Source organism: Camponotus vicinus, unplaced genomic scaffold (assembly GCF_025532165.1).
Source record: "Camponotus vicinus isolate PSW18456_S1 unplaced genomic scaffold, iyCamVici1.0 SCAF_1, whole genome shotgun sequence".
NCBI lineage: Eukaryota > Metazoa > Arthropoda > Insecta > Hymenoptera > Formicidae > Camponotus > Camponotus vicinus.
In genome coordinates this window covers 13,837,037-13,856,842 of record NW_028141945.1, presented here as the reverse complement: position 1 = coordinate 13,856,842, position 19,806 = coordinate 13,837,037, and the positions used below count along the sequence as shown (strand labels likewise).

General features: G+C 33.5%; 1 protein-coding gene across 4 annotated transcripts in view; it reads right to left on the bottom strand.

Annotated features, from left to right (window-relative positions):
- Positions 1–1,452: 1,452 nt before the first annotated feature.
- The window catches only part of Rols (zinc-RING finger and ankyrin repeat domain-containing protein rolling pebbles), a 46,918-nt gene continuing 28,564 nt past the window's right edge, over positions 1,453–19,806 (bottom strand). For 2 of the 4 annotated variants that reach the window (XM_083107391.1, XM_083107398.1), the window contains 15 exons: positions 11,197–11,576; positions 9,810–9,930; positions 9,580–9,723; positions 9,306–9,446; positions 7,219–7,815; positions 5,926–6,260; positions 5,568–5,846; positions 5,006–5,449; positions 4,672–4,878; positions 4,049–4,315; positions 3,643–3,938; positions 3,128–3,579; positions 2,725–3,026; positions 2,221–2,640; positions 1,453–1,886 (listed from right to left, as the gene is read on the bottom strand). In XM_083107391.1, coding sequence (XP_082963517.1) covers positions 1,584–1,886; positions 2,221–2,640; positions 2,725–3,026; positions 3,128–3,579; positions 3,643–3,938; positions 4,049–4,315; positions 4,672–4,878; positions 5,006–5,449; positions 5,568–5,846; positions 5,926–6,260; positions 7,219–7,815; positions 9,306–9,446; positions 9,580–9,723; positions 9,810–9,930; positions 11,197–11,576 — 4,688 coding nt within the window. In that variant the 3' untranslated portion in view covers positions 1,453–1,583. The remainder of the gene's footprint in view (positions 1,887–2,220; positions 2,641–2,724; positions 3,027–3,127; positions 3,580–3,642; positions 3,939–4,048; positions 4,316–4,671; positions 4,879–5,005; positions 5,450–5,567; positions 5,847–5,925; positions 6,261–7,218; positions 7,816–9,305; positions 9,447–9,579; positions 9,724–9,809; positions 9,931–11,196; positions 11,577–19,806) is intronic. The other 2 variants (XM_083107395.1, XM_083107406.1) reach the window with 2 other exon arrangements.

Below are 19,806 nucleotides of genomic sequence, written 5' to 3'. Positions count from 1 at the left end.
ATTTATAATTATACAAATATACGTTCCACGTTTAATTCATTAACGAGATGTTGCATAATATATATATAATTTTTTTTTATAATTATTATATAAAATACTGATATCAAAAAACAAATTAAATAATTCATTTCAATTAGAATGACACTCCATTAGAGTAATTATTTAGTGTATTATACTAATATAATACACACATGATTATATACATAAAATCTCGTATGAGGAACGTGATATTTTTATAACGTGCGATAAATTACACTTTATACGATAATTCTTAAATTTTAATTTAAATTCTTAAATTTGTGAAAAATTTTTTGTGTTTCTTTTATAATAAACAACGTGTATTTTCAAATTTTATACAAACTATAAACATTGCATAATGTAGGACATAGCGCGGAATATATGCCTCGCATTATACGAAGATCTACCGTATATATTTTTATTCGATTTATACAATCGAATAAATATCATGCAATATTCACTTCACAAATCATACAATATATGTATATGTCATACAATATTTAAGCTCGTATAATATTAGAACGTGTCGGATGTCTTTCGTATGTTTAAAATTAATATTCAAATAAACATTTTAATCAATGTTTTGCCAGCTATATAAATACCAAATATCCTGCATGATAATAATAATTGACAATAACGTCGATGTGTATATCATCGATTGATATATTACAATTTGTTTCTAATAAATGGTTATAATGATAATTTAATCGACGAATTTTGTGCCGGACAATACTACTAAATCGACACGCTTTTGTTACAGCAATTTTCATAAGCTCTAAAAATACTTTTACTTGGCAAGATCCGTAGATACTATAAAGAATACTGAAAAACGAATTTTTTCAAATATGACTTATAAAATAACACACCATTTATAGTAACATATAACTCAATCATCTGTCAGAATCTTCATTCAAAACTAGCTTTTAAGCATACAATTATATTTTGTGCATTAAATATAATATAAATATATGCGTTAAAAGATTGTAAAATATTGATAAAAGCAAGTTGAGAATGATTTAAATCCGCATGCGAATCGTTTAACACATATCTTTGATTATATATTTTCGATGAAAAAGAGAAGTTTTTTTCTCTCTCTTTTTTTAACACAGAACGTAAATATGATCGAATCAAACTTTCGTGTTGAATTTTCTGAGCAACGCTAAGGATTAAATATCTATATAAGTTATTCGAATGTATATAGTAAAAGTATGTAAAAACCGCTCGTCAAGAGCGCCATCACATCAGAAATGTATTTATGATACAGAGATATTTCAATATTAAAAATATAGTTTCTTGATTTTTCACGATAAGTTGTTGCTACCATTTGATAAGCACAGATGCAGAGTGAAAAACCTCATGTTTAGGCTTTAGGAAAATTTAAATTTAAATAAAGCTTGAGACTGTTTTTTTTAAATACGCTCGTAAATTGCATTATGGATTATAATAAGCGTAAATTATTATTATTATTATTATTATTATTATTATTATTATTGCGCTTATGAATCGAATCGATTTGTATAGACTTAATTTATTCGAGCATCTTATATATATAATCAAGTAACATATTATAATTCTGTAAGAGTATCCACTGACGCTCGAAGGCGAGATCTAGCGATATAATCTTCATGCCCTTTATTAGTTCCAGTACCATCGATCCGAGAAAGGATTTCATCTTTCAAGACTGCGAGTACTTTACGATCTTGTCTATTGTGAGCAGGCACATTTTGAAGAGCTTCCTGAACATCCGACAAGGCATCTTCTAATAAGCCTAAATCCACACGAGCCTTAGCTCTGGCATAGAATGCTTCGTAAGAAATGGAACGGACGCCAAGAGCTTCATCGGCGAGTTCGATAGCTTCGACGCATTCCTGTGGAAAAGAAATGCATTACATCGATGTAAAACCAAGAATAAATTTGAAATTTGGATTCATACAGCACGCCACATTTCAATTACGCTGGAGCAATGTTTCAAGTTGTTCTAAGATTGTGTAAATATTGTGTAGGGATTGTGAAAACATAACTGTGTAATATTTCATTAGAAATATTACAACATTTCAAGAACATTACAAAAAGCAACTCATACAGCATAGAACATTGCAGCAAGGTTACAATATTATGGCAATGTTGCTGCAATGTTGTTACAATGTTCCGTGCTGTATAGGCAAATCCAAACAATATCAAAAAATCTTGTATTATACTAACATTCATCTTGCGTTTACATCGGCTGAGATTTAGAAGGAAATTCAATCGAAGCTGTGTAAAAGTTTGCAGCTGTAGCATCATATGACTTTGTTCTTGTCCTTGGCAATCTTCTTCCGGCGAGGCTGGAAATTTTCTAAGAGCATACGCGTATCGATGCGACGCTTCCTTTAATCTATTCTTCCGATACAAAACGTTGCCGTCTTCTAAAAGCTTATTTAGCAGGATTATTAAAACGTCCGACTTTCCCGCCGCCATAGCCCATGTGGCAGGACCCAATTTAGCGCCACGACGCAGAAAACATTGGACCACCGGTATATTACGACATCCAATAGCACGGTCCAAAGGTCGCATGCCGTGAAGATCGACGTGTTCCACCGCGGCTCCCTTTTCGAGTAACAACTGTACCAATTTTGGATTACCCTGTATATAATTTTGTGAATATTAGAGATCAATACACGTGATAATGATATATGTATTTGCATATATAAATAAAATAGACTCTACCTGAAATGCGGCCAAATCCAAAGGAGTCCTACCAGTATTGTCATTCGTACTAACATTGGCGCCACGATCAAGCAACATCTGTACGATGATTACGCGTCCTCTAAGGCAAGCCCAACCGAGAGCAGTGAGTCCTTCCTTGTCTCTTGTTTCTAAAATCGATCCTTTATCGAGGAACAATTCGATAAGATTGGTGTGACCTTCGGAAGCAGCCAGCATTAACGCGGTGCGACCATCAGGATCGCGTTGTTCCAGAAGCGATATAGCTTCGTCCAATATTGCGTCCGTGCTAATGGATAGATCTCCTGGAGAATAATTTAACAATTATAAAGCCAATCTCTTTCGGATCGCAAGTACGTTGAATAATTTCAATCACAAGTTGTACTATAAAAAGAAAAAAGCAAACCTTGTAAAAGTCGTTCAGCAGTACCCCAATGTCCTTCCTTGGCGGCGAGCATGAGAGGGGAAAGGCCTTTCGCATTTACAGCAGTAGGATTAGCACCGCGGGCCAAAAGTGCGGAAACTGTTGCAGTCGAGCCATTCGCGGCGGCGATCGTTAAAGCGGTTTCACCTATCAATGTATCGGGACGATCTACAATCACTTCAGCCATGTCTAAAAGATATTCCACAACAGCTTCGTGACCTTGCGAAGCGGCTGCAACAACGGCTTGTTGGGCAGCTTCTTCTCTGCCTATTTCTGACGCACCGCTTTCCGATCTATTCTCACCGGCTGGTAAGATCCAATCGCAAGCAAGAAGATACCCAACCACGGACAGTCTTCCGTGCCTCGCCGCGTGTACTAGAGGGCATTGGCCAGCCATATCCGCGTGTCCTAACAAGGCTCCAGCGGCAGCCAATCTATCAAGTACATTACAATAAGCAATTGCACTGCATTGTTCTGAAGACTTATAAAAACTTTACCTTCTCACAACGTCGCAGTGTCCTCGGGCAGCTGCCAGCGATAACGCGGTACAGCCTTGACTATTAGTCAGTTCGACATCGGCACCGAATTCAAGAAGAAGGGATACCATCTCGACGAAACCCTCGTGCGCGTACATACATAAAACCGGTGCGTTACCTAAATACTCAGTTATGTGATTGGGCGATGCGCCCGCCAGCAGGAGCAACCGCGACACCTTCACATTTGGACTGTAGATATTCCGAAGCGTGCATAACGCTGAAGAGATGCATTCGGTCGACAGAGTCAGCCAGATAGCCTATAAATGAATGGGGCTTGGTTAAGTTTTTAGGTACGTTACATCATGTTAATTATATGCCTACTTGTATATATACATATATACCTACTTATACATACTTATATACCTACTTGTATATCGCGCGAAGGCCAACACGGAGCTACACCTCTATAAACGTGCGCTTTCAATACGTGATGACCTAATTCCAAGGCTTTATCACCATCTAATGGCGCTTGAAGGCGGGATAGTCTAAACGCTATCGCCGCGTGGCCGAGTCTATAGTCACACAGGAACTTTGTCGATTCCCCTTCATCCCTTCTCATCAACCATTCCCTGAACGACGGATGGAAGAACATGTAGGTATCATCTAGACGTTTCACGAGAAAACCAGAGAGCATCTGATAAAAAAAAATATTATTACATTAAATAAGCGGGCGAATACATGTTGCGACTTGCATAGAATTTACATTACTCTATACAATTCAAAAGTATAAATAACTGTTAAACGCATCAACAAGTAATCGTAGAAGAACATTTTGCAACTGACAACAAAATATTTTTTTTTTTATTTATTTCATATATATATTTAATGTTCGATTTTTTAATATTTTTTATTATTAGATTACTGTAAAACCTATATGATTTACATGACATCATCGGAAAAAAGACAGAGAGAAAATAGACTTAAATCATATTGATTAAAAAAAAAAATAAAGTGTATAAATATTATATAATGTATTTAAAATATACTTGCCTTGAATCTCTGTAAAAAGTCTTCCCATGAGATAAAATGATCTATATTTAAAGAATTTACGGAATAGAAAATTTCAGGTAAGGTCAGTGGATATAGAGCTGCCAAACAGACAGCCAGAAGAGGTTGCACTTTATCGAACGAAGCTACCGTAGGAAATCTCAGATTAAAATGCAACTGAAAGATCTGCGCGAGAGAGACTGGTAGTACCTAAGGGATAAAATATCGTTATTCGTCATTTTTTGCTATCTTTTCGTGATATAATCAAGAAACAAAACAATTTATATAATTTACGATTATATTCTAATTATGATTAAAAATATCCTCGTATGTTTACCTTATAACTCGCGGATTTAGCGACTAAATGGCCGCTCTCGATAAGATCGAGCGACAGTTTGGCGAAGAGGAAGCTGCCTTTAGCTAGAGCAAGCAGATGCGAAGCAAATCTCGTTTGATTCGCGCTGCACGATGATTCCGTCTTGCCATTCACCGACGCAGTCACGTTCGCCTGTATGGAGGGACTCTGCGCGAGTCTGTAACCGACATAATCGGACAAATCTTTTGCGATACTATTACCAATCACATCATTCGCAGTCTTGTCTAACGAAATTCTCGTGTATGGCAATTGCTTCGCACAATCTAACAACTGCGTCCTGACTGTGCAAACAATCTTCAACCAACTGGGAATGTTAGGTGCATGTCTCGTCAGAAAAGAAGCTATAGTATCGCCTCTATCTGGCCTGTGGTATTCCGCTTCACAAACGGCGTCAATTAATATTACCTAAAAATAAGATGTATCGACGTTTATGACATAATATAATGTTTTACTAAGTAATTATCCGTCAACGAAGAGACAATTGCAATTTCAAAATGATATGTTGATTCGGCTTTTTACCTACCATATTCGAGACTGGTAGTCTATTGGCTTTCTTCAAAGTGGAAAGCGGTTCGATAATACCCCTCGAGAGTGCGAGATCCGGATCAACGGTACATTCCCTTTGCGATAACGAGCCTTGAAGGTGAGGCTCAGACAATAGATATTCTCTATACGAGATCAATTGAGGAGCCTGGCAAAGTTGCGCCGCTAGTGAATGAATTAAATCCGGCACTAGACAGGTACTATTGTTATCGGCTTGACAAAAATGATACGCCACAACGTGTGAAGCTAATTCGCGAACCTGTAATACGTTGTGATCGATTTGTGCTTTTCTTATAAAGATACAAAATTGAAGAAAACGCCCGTAAAATGTTCCTTACTTTTTCGTTGGTATGTCGAATATTAGCTTGAAGAGTTGTGTTACTACTTTGTCTCTCCTTCTCGTCGCATTCCTCACTCATCTCCGAAGATCTATCCAACTGTTCCCTCCTTCTCCCAAAACAACTGTGTTCCACTAGTTGCAGTACAAGCGCAGTCTTTCCTGTGCCCGGCGATCCGGAGATCAGAATGCCGGGACTAGAGCCATTGATCACAGATTCCAATTCGTGTAACAACCATTGCCGTCCGGCGAAGAGCGGATCCTCCTCTAGTAACGGCACTTCGAAGAACAAAGGCTTCAGGGTCAATTGCGCCGCATGATGTTGAATGAAACGTACTAGAATTTTAACGCATACGGATCTTTATTATATTACTTGCCGTTCAAATATTTACATATAAGAAAAAACGATATAGTACATCCCACATTTGTTTAAATCAATATAAAATTTATGATAAACGGATTTTATTAATTTTTAATTAATTGAAGTATTCTAATTGAGATCAAATTTTTGAAAATATTGAAGAAGAAAAACATTTCCTTTCGGATTTCAGTGAAAAAAATTATATAATAACTATAATGAGCAAAAATATAATTTTCTTTTTAATTATAAAATTCAATAAAACAAAAATTTTAACTCAATAAAAATATTAATCAAATATTTACAAGGATTTTTCTCTATTTTCAAAAAAAGTATATTCAAAAAAAAACATTAACACTCATTTGCAGCACCTTGATTTTCATCAAACATTATTTCTACAATGCTTCTTTGTTCTATTCCATCTTTGTAATTTTTCTTTTACACGTTTTGTTAGTCTGCCAGAAAAATGATTTAAAAAATGTTATAATAGAGCTTAAAAGGCATATTATATCCCCATGGAACATTTTTGCATTTTTAAATGAATACATCCTCATATATATCAAATAGAAGAAACGATTTTGTTATATTTTATAAATTCAGTTATATTTTATAAATTTATACCTTCAGAAATACAGCAAGTACATATATAAATATAATGACAATTACTTTTTTATGGAATAAAAAATAATTTTAAAATACTTAATAAATTTTACAACTCTTTTCATTAAAAATTATTGATTTTGTAATTTTTTTATATGTAAAATCATATTTAGAGCAGTTCTATGCGGTTTCCTAATTGATTGTATATTGCCATATATCGATTCCCATTTCAATGATACTTATTCGTAAGTTCATTATATTTAAGTAATGAAGTAGAATATTCGCCCTTGTCAGGGCGTATTATACTATTATATCCTATAAAGAGTGGTTTATTACATTTAGCATCCGCTGAACCCTTAATGTTGCCTGCTCTCGCTGATCTCCGAGTGCAAGATCGTCTGTTCCTCAACTGACCAAGCTCATCGGCTTGACCTGTTTGCGCGGCATTGGCAGAGTGCCTTCTAGATGCGAGAGGACTCGAACCACTACCATTTGACAGACCAGAGACAGACACCGACATGGACATAGACATCGATGTGGACGCGGATAATGACGTGGAAATGGATGCCAGGCTACCGGCGCTGTCACAGTCTCTGGACTTGGCCTTTCCCTTGGTTTTGGCCTTTGGTTTGACGGGGCATCGCAGCGCTGCCGCGGCTTCTGCTTCACTCGATGTACCCGTTAATGTCGAGACCGGACTCGTATTCGTTGAGGCCAGTGTCTGCGTTTCGAAGCTAGTCAGACTACTGAATGAAGCTGCCGAGCTGTCGTGTCCTTGGGCTGCCGGAGTTCGCGCGGAGGGACACGCGTTTGATTCTGAACTCACATTCGCTCGACCGGATCCTAGCAGCAGACCCAATCTCATGTACAGATCCGACTGCGACGATTTCCTGGTTTTCGAAGATAGCGGTTTCACGCAACCGCCCTCGTCATCTACAAGACAAAAAAGCTAGTTATGACTACTATCAGTATAAAAGACGATCAATCCAGTTCAGGCAGTGTTGATCTAAATGTTTCAAAAATCAATAGGCAAAACCAAAATCACACTCTACCATTCAAGCACATTCAGGCGAACGCGTTATCGCTCGAAGTTCATTTCGAATTGACATGAACTACAGTTGTGATTGCATGTAAAGTTGCACGGCAATTACATTCGTAAACATTTCGCTATATTGATCCATTTTTATTTTTTGCATCTGCCTAAATGTATCATTATGTTTTAATACAATGAGCACGCTGCAAAATCTAAGAAAACAAATGCTACATCCGAGGATTTCAAATATGCGATAATACAAATATTTAGTGCTTTAAATATATTACGCATTCTGTCGAATTATTCAGCAATCTTCAATTTTTTATTCTTTTCGGTTAGGAAAAATTATATAATTTAACATTTTATACATAATTTAACAAGATGATAAAATTTTGGCAAATTGGGATTCCAAATCTGAGCAAATACGAAAATTTGATTTATAACTTAAAAATTACATTATATTATATTATTATTATTGAAAATGTGAGGATACATTAACAAAAGATATTATTATCATTTAGTTCGACAAAAGAGCCAAGAATCATACGAATTGGGACAAATCTGACAAAAACAATTATAATAAAAAACAATACAAAATGTGCATATATCATGCTGCTAAAGTGAGGCACTACAAGAGATGTTATCGCGAAAGAAACATATTCGCGCGAGCGAACACTTGCCGTATGAGAAACTCGCGCATAATGATTTTTAAGGGTCCATCTATTCTAATAGTGTGAAAAATTGATGATTTTTACCAATCCTTAAAAAAAAATTTGAAATTAATCTTTTTGACATTTTACATCTGATTATTATTGATGTTTAAATAGTATGTCAATATTTTTAAATCTTGAATATTCAACTTGTTTTAATTAAATACAGACTCTATCCGTAGCGTGTGAGAAAATGTACAATTCGACAGTGTAAAATGCTGCTTCTCATGTAATTATATAAAATGAAAAAATTTATTTCTTGAATGTCATAAAAATTAATTATTAATTTTCTAAATTCTAATTAGGTTCAGTATTCCCAAAAAAGTGTTCTCTCATTAAGAAAAAAATTGAAATTATTTAGTCGTATAATTCAGTCTATAATTTTTTCAAGACATCTGCCATATCAATTTTAAGAAAAATGCAGTTTTCAAGTTTTGCAGACTTCAAGACCCTGCACGCCATCCTATTCAGAGTCTTATAACTCCGTTAATTTTGTGAATTTTTCAATAAAGTTTGAAAGACAACTCTACTCTTAGAAAATATAAAAAAATCAATTTTTTTGATCTTCTAAATTAGACTGGACCCTTAATGTTCCTTTGCATTATTATAATTCACAAACTACAAGCATCTCGAATATGTTTCAACAGCAATACACATGGAATTTGAAAGAGTCTCCCTGCCTGCGACTTTGTCTGACGAGCCGATAAGCTGATTCAGCCCGTCGCTAGCTGTGCCTTGACTGCTGCTCCACAGAGACTTGATTTTTCCCAGGACAACGCCGGGCCATCTCGCTTTTCCTTCCAAGGACGAGGTCATCCAAACTGCATACGCGCGTGTAGGTTTTTATATGAGATTTATAAAGATATATCACGCGACTTCAGTCGCTAAATTTTTCCTTCGAGCAAGTGTGACATGGAAATTTATATTTTATTTAAAAAAAAGAAATAAGCATACCTGATAACGCGGAAGGGTTGTCATTCGTGATCGGTTCGGGCGAGGATGTTGTACGTCTCGAGGATCTCTGGGCGGCGAAGGAGCTTCTGAGCACTTTCGGGTTAAGAAAGAATCTTTTTCGTTGATTTGGCGGCGTAGGACAACCTACAACATCGGTTTTATGTTCTTAATAGTAAATATTTCGGATATATAGACATAAAATAGATTTCAGATTATACATCTCAACGTACTTTGTGTCATTTCAAGTTTTTGTTGACCTTGAAAGATAGAAGAATCTGGAAGCTGTGAAACCTTGCTTCTCAAGTTCTTCCCCATCGCTGCCAACGGGAGATTTTCTACTCCAGCTCGCTGCTGAAAAATAATAAAGTAATGAATAATTAACAAGATTGATAATTTATTATTGGCAATTTAATGTAGCATGATCAGCAAAAAAATAATTAAATTCATTTATTCTTTTATAGCATCGCTTCTTTCTAATCATGAATATTATACAATATTAAACGATATCTTTTTTCAATTATGTGCAAATTAACTAACAAAATATATATGACAAATTTTATATTTAAAAATATACGAGATATATTTTAGAAAAAAATATTAGGAAAAACAAATTTAATTTGTCTGATTTAAATATCTGTTTAAAATTTGAACGAGATTTTTTCTGATCGGTTTAAAGTTTATATAATTTTTATATTTTTATATTTATATAATTTTTATATTTATTTCAATTCTTACAAAAAATAATACATTGCAGTAGTTATCAATAAATTTGACAAAAAAATATTAAAAGATAGATCAAATTTTTATGTATTTTTATATTATGTTAAGTATTATATTAAGTATTTTAATTACATTATATTAAGAAATATATTAACATACACATACACGCACGCACATGCATACGCATACGCACGCACACGCATACACATTTTTATTTCTTACAAGAAATATTCACATTCAAATCTTCCGTCATTAATTAAAAATTATTAATTATAAATATTTTTTCATATGTGATACTTTGCAATTGAAAATTTTAATTAAAAATATACATTAATTAATAATTATAATTTAAAGAATCCCATTGGTTGATTAGCGAGGTGCGTTCTCGAATTACTAGAATACGAACATCGTAAAGGGATGCACGTCCCCGATGCACTGTCGCGAATGTACGAAACTATCGACGAAATATATATTGTTGCGATTACCAGAGATGCATGGTACGATTCACGTATTCGAGATATCGAAACGGCATCGCGTAAACCTCGGCTGGAAAATCGAGAACGAATAGCTGTATTTTCGAAAGCCGAAATCGTATCACAAGTTGTCGACGATTTCGAATAGTGGATTATATTTTAATTTTAATATTTTTTTTGTTATACATTTCATAAATGCTAAAAATGTATATTTTTGTACGAGCTTTGAAAAAAATAAAAGCATAGTTCCATTTGGTCGAAAAAATTATAATATTTACAAACATTAAATTTTCCTGAAATAATATTTTAGGAAGCAGAAAAAAATTTTTTTAGATATCTTTAATTTATTTTTTAACATAGCAGGTCAAACAGAAGTGAAAATCTGTCATGTTATTTTTCCTTATCGTCGCGACAATAGACTTACGTGCATAATCCGCGACGGTAGATTAGCCCTCGTGGTGATTTTGGTGCGTGGTAGCCTGGGGCTGCCGCAGAGAGAATTCACCGTCGATGACTCATCGAGCCAACCGTCTGTGGGCGCGAAAACAGACAGCGGAGCCGCGGAAACGGTGAACTCGTCCCTGAAAGTTGGTTCCTCCAGTCTATCATCGTTGTTGAGATCGTAGCCGTGCAAGCAAAGCGGACAGGCCTCGTTCCGAAACAGGCAGGAGTAGCAACGCTCGTGACCGCAGGAGTCGATCAGACGACGTTTCTTGCCCTTGTCGAACGGCATCTCGCAAGACGGACACATGGATCCGCCCAGCATCCCCGTTGATTCGACCAATGCTCGTATCTGCGCCAGGTCTACAAACGATAATTTCACATTTTCTCATTACTAACTTTTTATTATTAATTCAAAGATTGTACACGATTTAATGTAAACAATTTATCGAAATGTCTTATAAATTTAGTGAAAGAGATGGAAAATAATTTGAGGTCTAGAGAAAAATGAAACACATATTCAAGGAAAGTTCAAAATTTTATTTATACAAGCTTACGTGTCAATATAGTCAATATTTCCTTCCTCGGTTTTCCTTACAGCCCTTAATTTGAGATAGGATCTTAACAAATTCTGAAATAAATTAGTGTCGACTTCCATATCGTTTCTTGAATTAAACGTGAAAATATTTTAGATTCTGAAAGACGCAATCAAGATTCCCATGTTTCAAGAAAGAAACGATAACAAATATTCTCGAGCAACTTTGCTTGCACATTTCCAAGAAATATTAAAATATGAAATTCGACATTAAAAAAAATTTGTTTCAGAATTTGTTACGATTTGAACGAGGAGAACCTACTGATTGTTGTACACATAAATTTATATTAAATAATGTATGGTCAAAGAAATATTGGATTTTTACGTGTTTGCATTTTTCTTTAGACTTCTAAAATGATTATTTTCCATTCCGTATGAAGAAGTAAGTGCAAGAAAGTTATATGAGAGAAACAAGAATATCCTCTTCCGCGAATCAAATCGAATCGAGTCAGTGTGCCACTTTATGAGACCGCTGGTCTTTTGACAGTAGGCCTATCTGTCATGATGAACAACCCGTTCGCAGCTCGATATCTCGGAGAGACACGGTTTGACCAACGACAATGCTCGTTCATCACGAATGCGCAGATAAATTGAATAGAACGCGAATTGGAGACGCCATATGAAGCGTTTTAGAAAGTAAGGTCAAGAGGGGATTTCTGTGCGCTCTTTTCGATCGTGTTTATATAGTTTAGTAAGTTCAATGCATATTCTTCTGGATATCCTTCCGGATTTTTTGATTTCTTTGGCTGGCAGAAATGCACATTTTTGCAAAATTTCTTCCGATTTTTTAACGTAAATATGCATAACGTATAAACATAAATATTTAAGAATCTCATCTGTGCCTCTCTCCGCGAACACACAAAGATCGCGGATAAAGTGCGGCAAATAGGGAAACGGGAAGAGAAAAGGAAGTCGCACGACCCCTTCAAGCCGGTAACTCCGCGTGAGACAGGTGCAACTACGCAACCCGGGTTACCGTAAGCTGGGTCAACGCACTTGAGTCTGGTGCAGAGACCCCGCTTCCACTTGTAAACTCGCGCATCGGTGTCGTTTTCTCCGGACTGGCGAGCTTCACTGACTCATACATACTCCTCGTCTCCAGTCGTGTTTCGTGTTTAGTCCAGTCGTGCGTTGATAGACACCAATTGATATCTATTGGATACGATATCATTGAGTGTTATCTGATCTACTCCGAGATGTTTATTCTGGAAAAACTTGGAACTTTCAGGAATTTTTTTATGGAAAAATCAAACAATTCTCATGGGATTTTATTGAAATTCAGGGAATGTTTTGAAAAATTTTCTTTTCGATTATTTCGCTCTTATATTGTAAACAGGCTATAATCTATCGATAAGTCAAATTGTAAGAATTGTGCTTTTTATATATATATATATATATATATATATATATATATATATATATAACTGAACAAAACCATATTAAGCTGGCCCCCCCACCAACGCCAAATAAAGTCTCATCTATTAAATAATTTAGTGCTAATTATGTGCTAATTTATTGCCGTAGTCCAGATTTTGTTGCTCAAACCGTTTAGCAGAAAATTACGTTTGAAGTGGGGGGGCCAGCTTGACATTAAGCTAGCCCCTCCCATAATGAAAAAAATATATAAAATGCTCCAATTAAAAAATCAATTACACTAGAATTTGTTGCTTCAAAATCATGTAAAAACATTTTGGAAAAATTGTGTTATTTAATTAAAACCAACAAACATAAGTATCGCTGAGCGATGCCATTCATTTGTACAAGAGAAAAGCAATTAAAAGAATTTGTTGCTCGTATGTTTTTGGTATCAAAACAATCTGTAGACATTTTACTATCGAAATATATGAGAAACTGAATTTGTTGCTCGATTTAAACTATTAAAAATCGACACTTTGTCGCCACGAGCTCTATGTGGCACGCATTAATATAACATAAATGAACTAAAAGAATGGCATCGCTCGGCGATACTTATGGTATGTTGGTTTTAATTAAATAACACAATTTTTCCAAAATGTTTTTACATGATTTTGAATCAACAAAATAGCAACAAATTCTAAGTGTAATTGATTTTTTAATTGGAGCATTTTATATATTTTTTTCATTATGGGGGGAGCTAGCTTAATGTCAAGCTGCCCCCCCCCCCTCACTTCAAACGTAATTTTCTGCTAAACGGTTTGAGCAACAAAATCTGGACTACGGCAATAAATTAGCACATAATTAGCATTAAATTATTTATAAATGAGACTTTATTTGGCGTTGGTGAGGGGGACCAGCTTAATATGGGTACTGAACAGAGCTAGGTCAAAAATTAATAAATCTTTGAGCAACATTTCGATATTTATAAATTTGACTGCATTATACAAAGCATTTTAACCTTTTAAAATATACGATTAATAATTAATTTAGGAATAAACTGAAGATTTGCCATGTAGAATTAAAATTTTTATTTTCATGAATTTTTGTGTATACTGTCACTATAAAATTTTCGTAGAACATTCACTATAAAAAAATTAGTTCAACATTAAATCCAATATTTACGATTTTGAGGATTGTATTCTACAGGGCAAATCTTTACTTTAACTCACAAATTAAATATAAATTTTATATTTTAAAATGCTACAAGCATTTTGTGCAATATCAAATTCATAAATTTTGAAATATATTAAATTTATTAATTTTTGTCGTAGCTGATTCGTTCACAGTTGCTCTTTAATCTCCTTTTATGTAAGAAATACAGAAACATAATAAAAATTGAAAACAAAAATAAAATTAATTTAAATTTAAATATATAGTAATTTAGATCGATTAGGCGACATATAACACAAATTTTGAGATACATCTTTTTTGTATGAACGAACAATATCTGTTTTCGCGACACTATCATAATTTTTTGGACATAGACTCGAGGGGAAAAAATCTATTTAATTGCACGAGATTTTGGCGATTAAATTTTCTATTATTCCTTATTGCTTGTTATTACAATCAATTATTCTTTTTACTTTTTTAATTGCGCTAATGAATTGTTATCGATGAGATTAAATCTAGATTAAAAAGTAGCAAAGCATCGCATTAAACCTCATTCTTGGAAAAGTCATCTAAAGAAGTGATCTTAAATCGTGTGTAGAGAAAGTCGCTTCCTTTCGACATCAGTTATTGTTAAAGTGGATCGATTCTTTATGCTGGCGCCGGTGAAACAAGATATCATGACATCGACGATTTTGTAACGATAATTCCGTGCAAATATTTAGCACAAGCAGAACTCTTTGTGCGAAAAATGTTCTCGAGTAATATTTTGTAAAAAAAAATGAAAATAAAAAACCATATAAAAACCATATTAGATACATTCGAATTTGTTCGTTCGATTCACTCGTGACGACCGATGATATACGATGTGTCCAGTCGACCGACATCGACTGAAGCGAGAACGGGGGCGATTAAAGCCTGTTCGCCAAGTGAGAGAATCAAGCAGAACGACATCCACACCGTGGCCACCTGCTGGTCGACCAACTTCCCCGTCTCCATTTCCATCCTCCGAGCTCTCCCTTTCTCTCCTCCCTCCCTTCCACCCTTCCTCCCTCCCTCCCTCTCTCTCTCTCTCTCTCTCTCTCTCACTCTCTCTCACATCGTTAAGAAATGAAGTCTGAGAACCTATGTCCTCGTAAATTGGATCCCACAGACGATCTGACCCGAATCAGTGCCCAGATTCACTGCCGGAAGCCACTGTTTCTTTCTCATTTTGCCAACAGAAACGATTATTGGCAATTTCAACGTAACTTGAAATTCGTGTCACGTTTTCCTCTCCGTTCATCTCTGACAATTTAATAAATATTATGACTCTTAAATCATTGATGTATTATATTGTAGGTTTTTTCTTCACACTTATCATGTTTTCGCTCAATAATGCTTTTGAATCAAAAACATACATGTATATGTTTTTGACGTTTAGTATTCGAAAGAAATAATACAATCAAGATACATGTTGAGAAACCCAAACACCTTCGATAGATTTTGTACAATGGTAAATAAAAACAATAGGAGACGCGGATCGAAGAACGTTACTCGCCTGTCGTTTCGGTTTCAGCAAGTCACAAGTCACGTGTATTAATCGTTATTCGGTGCGTTCAGAAGAGTAAGAGAAAGTTACTCCATCGAAGTACTCGCCTACAGTCCTGTCGTATTTAAAATCGATGTCTTCGATATACCGGGAGGCTACGAAATTTCATACTCGGTCACGACATCATAACATATTTCAAAATTCATAAGTGAAAACTATAACACTGTAATATACTTAAATATATATATATATATATATATATATATATATATATATATATATATATATAGAATGTGTAGAATAAATACAGGGTGGCTTATTTTAATCAATCCATTCCAATATCTCAAAATTTAAGTTTTAAGTTTCAGAAGAAAACTTTTTAGACAAAAGTTGCTTGGCTCGAAGGATGGGAAAATAGAGATATTAGTTTGATTTGTTGGATGTAGGTGCCAATGTTATGTAAATGTTAACCTAGCTGTTTTAAATAGAATTATTCTAATTTTTTTACATAAATCGATTTCTCGCAATATTTGGCATAAAAAATTATAAGAGCAAAGAAATGTGAATGGTCAGAAATTGTGTGTGGGTGTGAATATAGTTTACGAAAATTTTATATTTTAATTTGACGAAATTTTGTATAAACTATGAAATATCTCCTAAAATATTCATTTTTACGACACACACACATACAGAGTGTTTTAGTAAAGATAAACAATCTTTCATGAGTGTGTGAATATGTGTATGTGTGTCGAGTAAGTAAAAGTAACTTCATAAATTCTTATCAATTTTTTTCTATAACGCACCTCTACCAACATATTTGTCTTTAAAATTAAATTTTAAGAAAACATTTTTTTAAATAACTTTTGTATCACGTTGTAATAATTTATAATTGATTGATTGAAGGATTGTAATAATTTATAATAATAATTTTTATGTTAAAATATAAAATCTTTCCTAAAATAACTTTAAAATAATAATAGATTTTTTAATACAACATCGGAGAGCCAAGAGTCGACCACCTACAAGCTTTCTAATTTGCAAAACTTGGTAAATTTCTTTTATTTTTAAATATGTTTTGAAATTTTTTCCACATTTTTTCTAAAAAGAGTTCTACTCTTATTTCATTTCAAAACTATTTTTGAGAAAGATCCATATGATCAATAGAAAATAAACGATAATGATAATAAAATGATAATAAAATGCGTTGTAGAAAAAAATTCTAATCTATCTATAAGAAATCTATAAGATTATTCTTATCTGCTTTACATGCCTACGAGAGATTGCTCATATTTATAAAAAAAATATATATATATATATATATATATATATATATATATATATATACTATAAAATAATAAGTCATTTTCTCTTTACGCAAATTTTAATCTTATTTTGATATCAGATATCAATCGAATTAGAATATATTTACAAGTTTCCACGAAATAACGAAGCTAATCGCCAGTGACGCCATCGCTGATAAAGCATATTAGATAACTCGAAAATGCCGTGGATCTCACGCTTCTCATGATTAAACAGTAGGAAAACTCATGCTTATCGCTCAACTACGTTCTTTTACGATCCAAAATGTGATGCAACGTGTGTGACACTTTGTTCTTACAATTATTAGCGTATTCCACATGTGTGGAAATTTTTTTTTACTTGCATTCGCGCGCAAGACTGTAATTATTGTTACATTCGCGTGATATAAATCTATTTCCAATAGAATGAGCAATATCCAGAATCTCGATCTTGTCTGCTATCTCTGCGTATGTATGCGTGTAACGTTTACACGTCGCCTTCGAAAGCCCTCCGAGTTATACATTCACACTGCATGTATTCATTTAGATAACACTCTTATGTTATACGGACCTGTTACACATGAAAGCAATGCAATTTCTAGATAAATCCATTTCATAACCAATACAAGAGACTACAAAAAGACCTGTAAATTACAGATTGAAGGAAGTCGCTGTCATAACAATTGCTTTTGATTGGAAAGGAGGGAGAAATATTATATCTTTATTATATTCCGCAAATTTGTTTTTATCAATTTTCTATTCCATAGGATTGATACATATGAGCATGTTGCTATATATTTAAAGTTTAATTTTAAATTCTTCCAATAATAATTATATGTTTTATTTTATAATATATTTTTTCATATATGTTCATCTGTAAATCAGTAATAAGTATTTGACCAATTATAACTAGACGTGGATCTTTAAGAAGACATTTAATTAATCCATTACAGATAATTAATTCAATCGGTGTTGATAGATCCTAATCGCTCTTGTGATTTAATATTACTCCAAAAACAGAGAAAAAGGTTTCAAAATAGATTTCGCACATATGTGTGAAATTATCTTCCTTTAATGGGTGATCACCTATTAAAATCGTATAGATAATCGTTATTTATTTCGGATTTTTTATCGAATATTTTTTGATTGATTGATCGTTAACAACTGTAAGATGACTTTACTGACTTGTAAGATCTTGCCTTATCTCTTTTTCGTTTCCTCTATTCAATCATGTTTTTTGGAGCAATGGATTTTTATTCAAGTGCCAGATCATTATGAATGAAATGATATCGAAGCTTTCGCTGTGCGGCGTAACCACAGCAAACATTTCCCGTTTCCGAGCAGGTTGAACATGTTTAACGATTTACATAAAGGTGCGGTTAGCAAACCAGACGATTTCCGATTTTATGACACTATCACGGATTTGTTTTTCGAAAGCGACGATGCTTATCATTTGCTAAATCCTAGCTTGATAATAATATCATCTTGATAAAGAGCCGACGGCGTCAACTCTATCTGAGTCACTTCAACTGAATAAATAATACTTTTATTTCAATTTATAAATATGACTGCATGCACAATACAGGATGGTTATTACTCTCGTCGCACAAATCAAAAAATGTCATTGTGCAGCCGTATCTAATCGTGGCCCACTTTCTCCTTGACTCCTTCATACGATTTCTGTCAAATGCATGTAAGAGCCTAGTCTATTTTAGGTCAAACAAATCAATTTATTTTTTACATTTTCTGGAAGTATGGTATCTGAAGAATATTTTTTATATTTCATCGAAAATTTTGCAAAATTGACGGTGTTGGACTTTGAATACGATAGCGTATAGATCATAAAATGAACCTTCAAAACTTTATATATAAACGCAGTTTTTTTCAAAAATCTATCTTCAAAGTTGTGACAGATATCTTGAAAAAACTAATAGATAGAATAATTCAATTCTTTTTTAGAGAATACATTTTTTGGGGAGATATTGAACCTTAATGAATTAGAATTTAGAAAATTAATAGTTAATATTTCTCTAACCTTGAAGAAATGAATAAATTTTAGCAAAATTGAAATATATTTAATTTTAAAATGACACTATATTTTATTATTTTTTAATTCTCTGTAAATTTAATTAGGTTCAGTTCTTTTTAGACGCAAGGAGTAATATGTCATATCATCGAACTAAGCATTGTTGAACATGCACAGAAATTCGTATTGAACGAAAAAACTGAATATGCAAAATTTAAAAACATTGATGTATACTGTTTAAATATCAATAAAAATATAAGATTAATTTCTAATATTCTTTTTAAAAAATCATAAAAATTATCAACTTTTCACACTGCTAAAGTAAATTAGATCTTTAAATAAGAAAGAGTAATAAATATTTCGTGACTAATTTATATAATAATAATTTTTTGTTTCTGTTAATATTAAGATTTAATAAGAAAAAAGCTGCTATGAATATATTGATTATCAAAATTCTTGAACGTGTCAGACGAATTAGTCATCGCTTTATTTCGCAAAAAATTATGCAAAAATTGATAAAATTCTTTGACAATGAGTAACTTTATGTTAGAAATTATTATTTTTAAATAAATCACACATATTATTCAAATACATGCCTAAGAAGTTTTAGATACTTTGAG